Genomic DNA, 10,350 nt, shown 5'->3' on the forward strand with positions numbered 1-10,350 from the left:
TTTGACTTTCACTTATTGGTCATTTTCATTTCGTCCATCCCCCCGCACCGTTCCACCGGTCGAAATTCCTTACCATATCTACTGCCATTTTGCGAAAGAAGCTATCGTGCGCGGTACGAAACGTTGTGTTTGGTAAATTTTAACATTTTTTTTCTCTTTCTCGACCTTCTCATTATCCCGTGGGTAGCTGTGGAATGCGATGCCCAGGGTCCGTCCGTACGGGAGAGATGATGTACGGGAACGGATGGTGTCGGTTGTGGTCGCAAGATGCTTTCCGATCGTGTGACATTCTTCCGGCTGTTCCCGGATGGAGACGCCCGGTGTTTGGTAGGAGGGATGGCGTTGCCGATTAAAAAAATCCCCTTTAGGGAATGGATTGGTGGGGGTGGACAGGGCACGATGAGGAAGGCACTGTTTGTCGTCATAACGCTAGACGCATCGGGAGCGAAAATAGTCGCAAGGCGGGTGCGTTACTGTGCAGGATTTATTGGGCCTCGGATTCCTGGTGGACCCCATTGAGGATTGTGAACGTTCGATAGGATTTTTGAGGGGACCCTCTTTTAGGGTCGGTACCGTGTTTGAACGTTTATGGGGCGGGTTGCATTGCTAGCGTGATGGATTTGTTATGTGTGAACGATTATACCGTTCCAACCAAGTTGTTGGCATTCCCGGCCTTGAACCCGAAACTGGCCGTGGGTTGTTACCGATGTTGCGAATGTTTAATTTTTAAATCAAAATTATGTTCCTTTAGGTAGGAACTATTTATATGTATTTGATTAAGTTAATAAGAATGTTTGTTATTATTTTGGGGGGAAAACAAGTTTCTTTGTAATAGATACGCAGTAAAGTAGAGTGCATAAAGAGCATTTATAGCGTCGTATCATAGATAAGGCAATTTAAAAAAAACACTTCGTAAAACATGTGACAAGCGTCGTGTGACAGATTTTTGAACGTTAACTCGTACAACTGATAACGGACGATGGATGTATTTTTAGATTCCATTTCTTCCTGCAACGGATTTCGCACTAGAGATAGATGATGACTGTTTTAAAAATAAACCGTCAACTCTCATCGCTGGAAAAAAAGATACAAAAACCGTGTGTCCCTGTTCCAATGTTGGTGGAATAGTGGACTTTGAAATTGCATGGTAAACATACGACGTTGTTGTTTACCCAAACACACATACACACACACGCACGCACACAAACAGGCACAGTCAGGGTGAGTTTTTATTTTTAGCACAAGATGTGCATGTTAGCTTATGACTTGAAATTCCACCCCGTTATCGTTGGGCGGTTGCCTTATCTTTCCAGATAAAGGGTGCGATTCTCATGAAACAATAGGTCCACGGATTGACATTTGGGATCCCCCTTTAGGGGGATGATTAAAGCAGATAAAACCAGTTCCTTTCATTGACCGAAAACTGGTTGGATTTTACTGGCTTACTGGATTACCACCGTGGTTTTAGTTTTTTCCAGTTAAAAAAGGTCTTTCGTAGATGTTTAGCTACAACGTCTGAACTGGAAAGATTTCATAACGTAAAAGGCATCGAATCAAACATATTTACAACAGTTAAATTTAAACAGGTACATGTACGTAATTTGTACATGTAAATATAACATGTAACTAATATAAATATAAGTTGGTCCCGGATGCGATTTGATACCCGATCCTGTGGTGTAAAGACTGGCATCGCTACCATTTCCACCATCGAGCCGTCCCTGTTCGAATATCTACGAACAGCTTATTATTATATACTATCCTTTGCGATATAACTTACTCATTTGAAGTAAGTAACTTACTCATTGAAAGTTAGTTAACTCTGTTAAGAGTTACTTAACTCAAGAGTGATTTGGATTCGTTAATGAGTTTGCCACATAGATTTATGGCTCTTTCAAGAGTCAAAAAATACTCAGTCAAATACAAGTCAAATATGGCTTTTTCTTGCTTGATATCACTCTTTCGCGAGTGAGCGCCCTCCCCCTACAGTAACAATTTTATTTTTAAGCATATCTCTTCAAAGAGTCAATCTAAGATTTAACTCATTTATGATACAGAGGACTTAATGACTTAAATCAGCATGTCTAAGAGACCTAGAGAGGGGCGGCCCGGTGTTGCATGTGATAAACGGCGCCCGTCCACACGGCCGGACCGGGTTCAAATCCCATCCGGACCGTCCCCCCGTAGCAAGGACTGACTATCCGGCTACGTGGTAAAAATAAGTCTAGTAAGCCAGAAATGGCCGGCGTGACCTGTAAGGTCGTTAAAAGCCAAGAAGAGAGAGAGAAGAGACCTATTAATTGATTGACCAATAATTTTCATCAGATATTTTACCAGATCAGATAACTTTTAGATTATGATAATATTTTTACCAAACGCCAAGGAGTGCCTTAAAATCTTTTTACGCCGAAGAAGTGCTTAAAAAAGTTAATTTTATTTCTTTTACAAACCAACAAACTATCAAATGTTCTGTTAAATGCTCGCTTAAAGCAGAATTGTTTTTTTTTTTTTGGTAACGATAATCACCTTTTGAGTCGTTTTGTTATCTCATAGATTTACATTTCGATACTTTTGATCATTTTATATATTTTTTTTTCCAAATGATAGATACATAAAAATTCACAAAAACAGTGACAATGTTTCGTATTACTGTATTATTGTATTATTGATTTTTGACGCGGGTAGGCAAAAAGACATGCTGTTTACTAAGAATTAAGTGGGCAGAGCAGGAAAAAGTGTGCGGCTAGCCTAAACTGAATAGAAAAACCGTGTTGAACATCATCAATCTCCAACGGATGTGTGAAGTTATATTGGTCAGTATGGCAGTATCATGTTGCGTGCAATGCTGTTAAATGTTCGCAACGCTTATCACTGCATCACTTCCGTTGTTTTGTAATAAAAAAATACCACTAAATCAGCACAGTAAGAACACAAAAACACGCTACTCCCTACCCGGGTAAATTTGATGTCGCAATCTGGGATCGCGTTTGTATCGGGCACATGTTGACTTTGTCTTATCGCTTATCAGAATGGTGTGAGCATATGATTTTTTTTGTCCGTTTGGTAATATTTAGCTACCGCGTCCGGTGCCAGCGCAATAGCGCATTCACATGACAGCGCACATGATACGAGTTTATCGGTAAAGGTATGGATCGCGATATGTATGGCCATATGCCCTGGATCGTGGGATAGCCGTTTGCTTCTCTGACATTTGAGCACATTCCTGATTAATGGTGGTTGTTGGTTGTTTGAGTGCTGTGCAAAGTTTGAAGCAGAATGTGCAATCGTACGCAATAAGTATAACAACGGTGCGTGTAGTCTATTTAAAAAATGGTTCAAATCTGTATACTAGGTTATGGTTCGGTGAAAATAATTTGTTATTCGGTGATAGCAATTCGTAGTAAATAAAAAAAAGAAGAATGTTTTTTGTGCTCGGAATAGGTTTATTACTTGTCTATGGCAAGGGCGTGACCTATAATAAAACATAGAAGCTTCCGTAGAATCTGATACGAAATAGTGACCCAAATACTTTATGATCAATGCTTGTCTTTCGTTTCGTAAATTAATCTAATTCCTTCATATTTCTGTTTTTCATTCTATGCTTCTAGACCTCATGAGCCCATCGAGGATGGCAGAGTATGGCGACTAATCCTTTCAAGCAAACGCCAGCAATACCCAGCACGACCCAAAGCAGCAACACACAGCACTATTACGATGAAGCACCAACACCGGTGCTTACCTCAAACACTTCCGGCGCGACAACTTCAACAAGTGGCAGCGGTACCAGCGCAGCCGACAGTACTAATATCCTGAAGCAACGGGCACCGTGTGCCTGCTCGAACATCAGCATTATGCAGTTGTTTCACGAAATGAAACAGAAGTATCCAACCGTACCAGACACGGTTGTGTCGGAGCTCGTGACGCAGAATTGTCACGATCGGCCGGCGTGTATCGGCAAGCTGGAGGAGGCGGTGCTCGGTACACCCGGCCAAACTACCTACCCGTCGCAATCCATTCACAGTGGCAGCCTGAAACGGCGCAGTGGTGAACGGAAGCCTGTCGGTAATCGATCGGATGGAAGCAACAGCTATAGTAGCAATAGCAGTAGCAATAGTAGCCGCGAGAGTAGCGTCGATAGCAGTAGATTGCAGGGTACTGCGTGCCCTAGCACACAACAGCAACAGCAGGCCGTTTCGACGGCCAGCAACATTGGCTACAGTGATAGTAGACTTATAGGTGAGAGCCGAACGTGCGCAAACCGGCCTACCACATTGGCCGTGCGTCCAGCGACTACCGGGATGGGATACTTCGGGGCAACACCGCCACCAGCACCTCCGATGCGCCCGAATCGGACCGCTCCACCATGTCCACCGAGCAATGGACCGTTAGCGACGTCCTCCATCACGGCCACGACAATGACGAGTGGTAGTGCTGAGTTCGGCGAAACGATGAACGTGCAGGTGAATGTTACCGTATCGCCCAAAGCCGGTGGGCCACTGATCGCTGGCCAACGGCACACATCGACGATCTCGCTTCAGCCGGAACCGCCATATACCCGCGAGCTGGCCCAAGTCAGCAGTACCTTTAGTGGTGGAAATCAACTGGTTATGGGAGTACCCCCCACTACATCAGCTGGCACACCCGGTGGATCTTCACGGACGGGATCATCTGGTGGGGTCGGAACCGGTACAAATGGGAACGGTGTCCGTAGCTCTACCTCGGTTAATCTAACCCTTCGACAACCGACTGACGGTGGACCACGCACACCGATACACATCCATGCCAGTCCACTTAAGTATACCGCCAAAAACTTTAACGCCCAGTCCGGCATCCAGTCGAAGTTGGAGGTTACGTTTCGCGATGGGTGCGGTACGTTCCGTGCGATGCGTGCCCAGGTACCGGGTTATGAACCTCAGCAGGAGTTGACAACCTCACATTACCAGGAACGAGAACCATGCGCTGTTGCTTTGCCAGAAGGTCACAGCGGGTGGTACCAGGCTCCTTCTGCTGCTAGCAGGTCTCCGTACGTGTATTCAGGTTTCCCACCACCGTTGTCATCTTCATCGCCATTGCCCCACCTGGCGGCCCATCAGATGGTGCCCAATCGGGGGATTAATGGGCAACCGTTGTTTGCCGACGGTCAGCTAGAGAACGATGGACTGACGAAGGAAATACGCTACCAGAACTTCGTTGTCGCAGGTAATATTGGTGTTTCGAAGAATAATGGTTACATATTCTAGGCATTCCGATGCACTCGGTTCGGAGTAATGGATGTTCTATTGGTTTCGAAAGTTTTGTTTCGATGTGTACAGGGTCTCAGAGCTAGGTTCAAATGGAAAGGCCTTTTTCATGGACAATCATGAATCGTTGTCAAGTTGAGCTAAATTGTGTTGAAGTTAACGTGAAAATTTCCCATGTTTTCGATCGATGTTTAAAATGAAATTGATTGCGTACTAAAGTAGCTCGTTCGTAACATATCCGTCTCGTCGTAAAGCTTTGTACAACGCCAAATTTATCACGAAAGATCTTGAAAAATGTGCTTGAGAAGGATTTCATAATTTCTACTTCATATTCCAGTTCAACTTGAACAAGTATCAATAAATGGTTTCAACGTTGCCACTTGAACTCGATAATTTTATACGTAGAAAGTGAAGAATAGAAAGTGAAAGTAAAGTTGTAGCTAATTACATTGTATAAAATAGATAATATTTGATTAGAGTTGCTTGTTGTTATTGGTTGTTGAATATGTTTAGTGACTATACTAACACTCTTCTATCTGTGATAGTATCAATTGTAATATTTCGTCATATTACAGAGCATCGTTATCAGTTTTTAAGAATCGTAGCAAATCATATAACCTTAGCAGAGGGTACCTTTTATTCAATCGAATGAAAAACGCACATAATACACTTTTATTAATAACGCTGATAAGCTTGGAATGTTTTTGCGAGTTACTGAGTATTGCACACAAGATTATGTTTCCGCGTACGGCAGGATTGCGCAAAACAATTACAGGAACTGAATAAGAAAAGGAAAATAATCCAGCCCCTCCAGTTTCTTGGGGCGTAGGCGATCGTACTGGCATAAGGTTGATAAGCACAAAACGGTCGTCGTGCAAGATTTATTAACGATTCCCAGCTTAGTTACTCCGTACCGACATTTTAGCTCCCTCCTATCGCATTCTTCGAGTTTTGTTTCTCACACACGGGTGTCTTTTGCAGAGATGGCCGTGTCGCAGCAGCTGGAGCAAAAGCAGCGCCTTAGCTTGGAGGTTGAACGGAAGCGGACACAGTTCGAATCGATCTGTCGTGAGATCTTCGTTTTGCAGCAACCGTTGCGATTTATCGATGCGGAACTGCTTGATCGTGAGGTCCTTGTGCTGGCGGCTGAAGTAGAGCAATTGCAGAAAGAGGTGGATTCGTGCGACGACGAAGAAGCACGGGTGCAGGCTGCAGCTGCCGCAACAGCCATTGGTTCATCGATAACGGATGGGCTGAGTGCGCTGAGTGTTGAAGGTGGTAAGAAACCTCGCTAAATTACTAAATTGTAGTTGAAGTACCTTGTTAATATGAATCTCTTTTTTTCTTTAAGGCTCACCATTGATGCTTCCGCCAAGCATGGTATCCGGAACTGGTGGAACCGTTGTGAATCGTCCTCCACGACCACCCCGGCCACCTCCACCCAGGGCTCCGACCCAATCACCTTCTCGTGGCAGTTCTGGAAGCATTACTCCAAACACACCGCTCCTTGCTCCGTCTCTAGCTGGACTGGGTGGCACGTCGCCAGTACCGACACTATCATCATCTTCGTCCTCGCCCTGCTCAACCTCATCGTCGTTTGTGTCGAATGGAGGTGGAGGTGTCGGTGATCCGATGGCTGCGAGTCGCCTGCAACCATCCGCCACAGGGCCCAATCAACCCTGGACCTGCAGTCTCTGTACATTCCAAAACCACGAACTAATGCCCGCGTGCGAAGTCTGCTCGCTGCCGAAAGCATCCGGTAGTAGAACGGCGGCTACTGCTGCACCGACCAACAACAATAGTGCGGCCTTCATGGTCGCGGGCGATATGAACGATGGTGGCGGAGTAGGACCCCATGCTGCCGGTGCGTTGCTACGACGCCAGCATCATCTATCGGTCGATACTGGCGTCGCGGCAGCTGCTGCCGCTGCTGCTGCTGCGGCTGCCGTCGTCGGTGCGTCCGTTGCAGGCCCATCAACAGCGCCACCGTATCCGGGCATTGCGGATATGCCTCCACCGTCGTTTGCTTCGTTGACGGGACACACCTCCACGGTGATGCCGTTGCAAACCATTTCCTCCCACGGTCAGCAACAACCGCTAGCGAATCAGCAGCAGCCACAGCAGCAGCAACAAACGCAATCCATGCAGCAACAAACCCAGCAATCCAATCCGCCACCGTTGCAAAATGCCCAGTATCAGAAATCATCCATCGAATGCTAAAACTGCTCAACAGCCATCGCCACTGACGAATCACAGCCGTACTAACAAACAAAACAAGCATTCAATAGCGAGACAGCGTGCAGAACAAGTGGAGCTGGGACATTGCTGCTCGTTCACCCTCCCTACAAGAGGAAACACGTAGCATAAGAAAAGACCGCAGAATAGTAGCCTTTTGCATGCATCGCCGAATAGTGCGTGACATTTTTCTTTGGCCACGGTAGGGTGTGTCTTTGTCATGTGTGTTATTGCGTGTGAATTGCATGAGTGTGTGTGTGTGTGTTTGTTTGCGTAGCTGCGTTTAACTGATTTTTTAATACCTTCCGCCCCGTATGCAAATGAATGTTTGCAAAATGGCCCGAAGGCACCTTTCTGTTAATTATTTCTTTGATTAACTTCGTTCTTGATTTTGTCTGTTTTCCTCACATCGATACTTTTGTATCTTTCATGTTCAAGTGTTCAATATTTCAATCTACTTTGCAATTTCTTCTGTTTTGAGACGTTCAACACTTCCGGTAGTGTTTGGTTTGCCATTTTCCTTGGCTTTCCTTAACGTTATTTGCATTTGATCGTTAAAGTCTGCGACCGGTTCCCGGCTTTTCACCACATGCTTCAAATTTAAGTCTGTAAGACTGTATTTTAGTGCTTCTTATAATTTAAATCTTTACTAAGATGGCTAATGCGCAAGCATTAGTTGTTTTTGTGATAAATTAAATAATCGATACCTGAACAGGCGAGATAGTATGGCTAGTTATTCGTCGTATTATAATAAAATTAAATTGTACAGGGTTAGGTGTGCATTGTGCTGTTTCACATACCTCACAAACAAGCCAGCTGCTTTTCAGGGAGCAACGAGTAGGATAGTGTTTAGTTTAGTAGGTGAGTGAGTGAGTTAGAGAGAGAAAATAAAAGAACAGTAGAAGAACCATTATATAAAAATAAATAACTATTTTACATAGTTATATTACTACGCAAGCTACAGCATAACTTTATCAATAACTTATGTTAACTATACCCACAGTTTATCGTATAATAATAATCGATCGTATAACCAGATCAGCCGACGTTGATGGAGTTGTTACGTTGCCGGTATGTCGTTGCGTGCCGTTGCGGTACTGAAACATGGCTGTATATCATCAAACGACGTAAAGGAGAAACACACCGACCGCGATTCTTTAGCACGCAAATGATGAGCATTTTTGTCGCAAAAGGTGCGTTATCACGGCGCGTTACGATTAAAAATAGATTATCACCGCTTGGATCAGCGGCCGGAGTCGCGTACAAGCGCACGTATCTTACGAATGGTAGCAAAACGAAAGCATCGAAGGTGACAGGCGACGGTCTGTGACGCGTGATTTGTGCGCTTCGCGCGTTTCATTAAGCATACCGATCGTTTTTTGCCCATACCCTACGCAATGCGTTGTTCCGCCACAGACGCCGCTGCGTTGTTGTGTGCATCGAATGCATTTGTATCGTGCGGTGTCTGGCGCTTTGATGCTGCTGTTGCTGCTGCACATCAAATGTGCAAAGTGTGATACCGATTTCTTACACCTTGTGCCGGCATCGCCTTAGAAGTTTCGAACTTTTGTTTACCGGCCAAATTGTGTGCCGTACTTGAATGGCCGGTTTGTCAACGGTTTGATGTTGGTTTGCTTTAGTGTCATTTTTCTCTGCCAAAGGAAAACATCCTGCATCACCTAGGCCGTAGTCAGTGATGTATGAAGCGGTTAAAATACAATGAGAAAACAAGGGCAATTGATTTTGATTTGCTTTGCATGTTTACTTACCAGTTGTGAAAAAAGGTACATAAAAACAGTTAAACATAAACCATTCCTAGATATTTGCTTTCGTTAGCTTGTAAGGACGCCACCTCTATAATTATGTATGACTATAATTTATATTGAGGTAAAATAGAAAAGCATTGCATAATTGCAAGTATGTTTATAGTATTTTTTTCCGATATTAAAGGTCCGAATATGATGCTAATATGGCGCTTTGAGTGGTTCGATAACTTGTGTGTGACTACTAATGAAATTTCGTTACAGTTACCCTTTTAATAGCATTAGTTGGTTGATGTTTTGATATTCGTTCCTTAATCAGATGTTCTCGAGCTGCTTCTCATCACTGTCACAACTCATTTCCTTTAAACGTGTGGATCCGTTCCGCTAGTAAATTATTTTAATAATCATTCGCGTTTATTTTTCCACATTTTTTTTTCGTTTCAGTAGTTGCATCGGGTCAGGATATATTGATTTATCTGTCGCCGGGACAGAATAGTAGGTTACAATCACCGGCATGCTATTCACCGGCAGCCATTAGTTCACTAACATTGTTCCCTTGCTTTCAGAGATTATTCATTCGTGGATCGTATCGTAGTTACCGTCAGCAAGGCTTCTGGATCCACCGATCGCCACGTTACCGGAAATGGAGAGAAATAGACAGATAAACCAACGCACACACACACACAAACTTACACAACAATAATAGATGCCAAAAATGATACACAAAGTATCCCATATTGCAAACCATATGGGAATCTAGTCATCGTTGCCGGCACGTCAGACTGAATTTCGAAACTCGGAAGTGTAGGTACTGCAAGCAGCAAAAGCACCCGTGCGTGGTGCAGCCGTATGTGAAAATGTACACAGTGCATCGTGTTAATTAAAGTTAGTACTTATTGAGAGCAATAACATGCTCAAAATTAATGTCGCAGACGGAATTTGCATGGCAAGCAGAATAAAAAAATGGAAGTTTAAGTTTTATGAAGGAATGCAGGACGCGTCTGCGTCTTACACAATTTGTTATAACGTGACTGACGGCAGGAAATCGCCCTGACGGCGCTTTTCACCTTGAAGAGTAGAGTTCTACAGCTGTCTTCCTTGAACGAGTGCTG

At 44.1% G+C, this 10,350-nt stretch overlaps 1 protein-coding gene and 1 long non-coding RNA gene across 13 annotated transcripts in view; one reads left to right on the forward strand and one right to left on the reverse strand.

Annotated features, from left to right (window-relative positions):
* The window catches only part of LOC125767959 (mucin-5AC), a 35,005-nt gene extending 24,792 nt beyond the window's left edge, over positions 1-10,213 (forward strand). For 7 of the 12 annotated variants that reach the window (XM_049435007.1, XM_049435010.1, XM_049435013.1 and 4 more), the window contains exons 3-5: positions 3,609-5,199; positions 6,222-6,518; positions 6,592-9,393. In XM_049435007.1, the coding sequence (XP_049290964.1) occupies positions 3,639-5,199; positions 6,222-6,518; positions 6,592-7,460 (2,727 nt within the window). In that variant the 5' untranslated portion in view covers positions 3,609-3,638 and the 3' untranslated portion in view covers positions 7,461-9,393. Of the gene's footprint in view, positions 1-3,199; positions 3,309-3,608; positions 5,200-6,221; positions 6,519-6,591; positions 9,394-9,682 lie in introns of those variants that run through there. The other 5 variants (XM_049435017.1, XM_049435018.1, XM_049435015.1 and 2 more) reach the window with 5 other exon arrangements.
* LOC125767997 (uncharacterized) lies at positions 1,051-2,516 on the reverse strand. Its single transcript, XR_007418839.1, has 2 exons — positions 2,294-2,516; positions 1,051-2,093 (listed from the first exon to the last, which is right to left on the reverse strand). It is a non-coding gene; the product is annotated as an uncharacterized LOC125767997 (long non-coding RNA).
* Positions 10,214-10,350: the final 137 nt, after the last annotated feature.

The sequence above is a fragment of the Anopheles funestus genome, chromosome 3RL (assembly GCF_943734845.2).
Source record: "Anopheles funestus chromosome 3RL, idAnoFuneDA-416_04, whole genome shotgun sequence".
NCBI classification, from domain to species: domain Eukaryota; kingdom Metazoa; phylum Arthropoda; class Insecta; order Diptera; family Culicidae; genus Anopheles; species Anopheles funestus.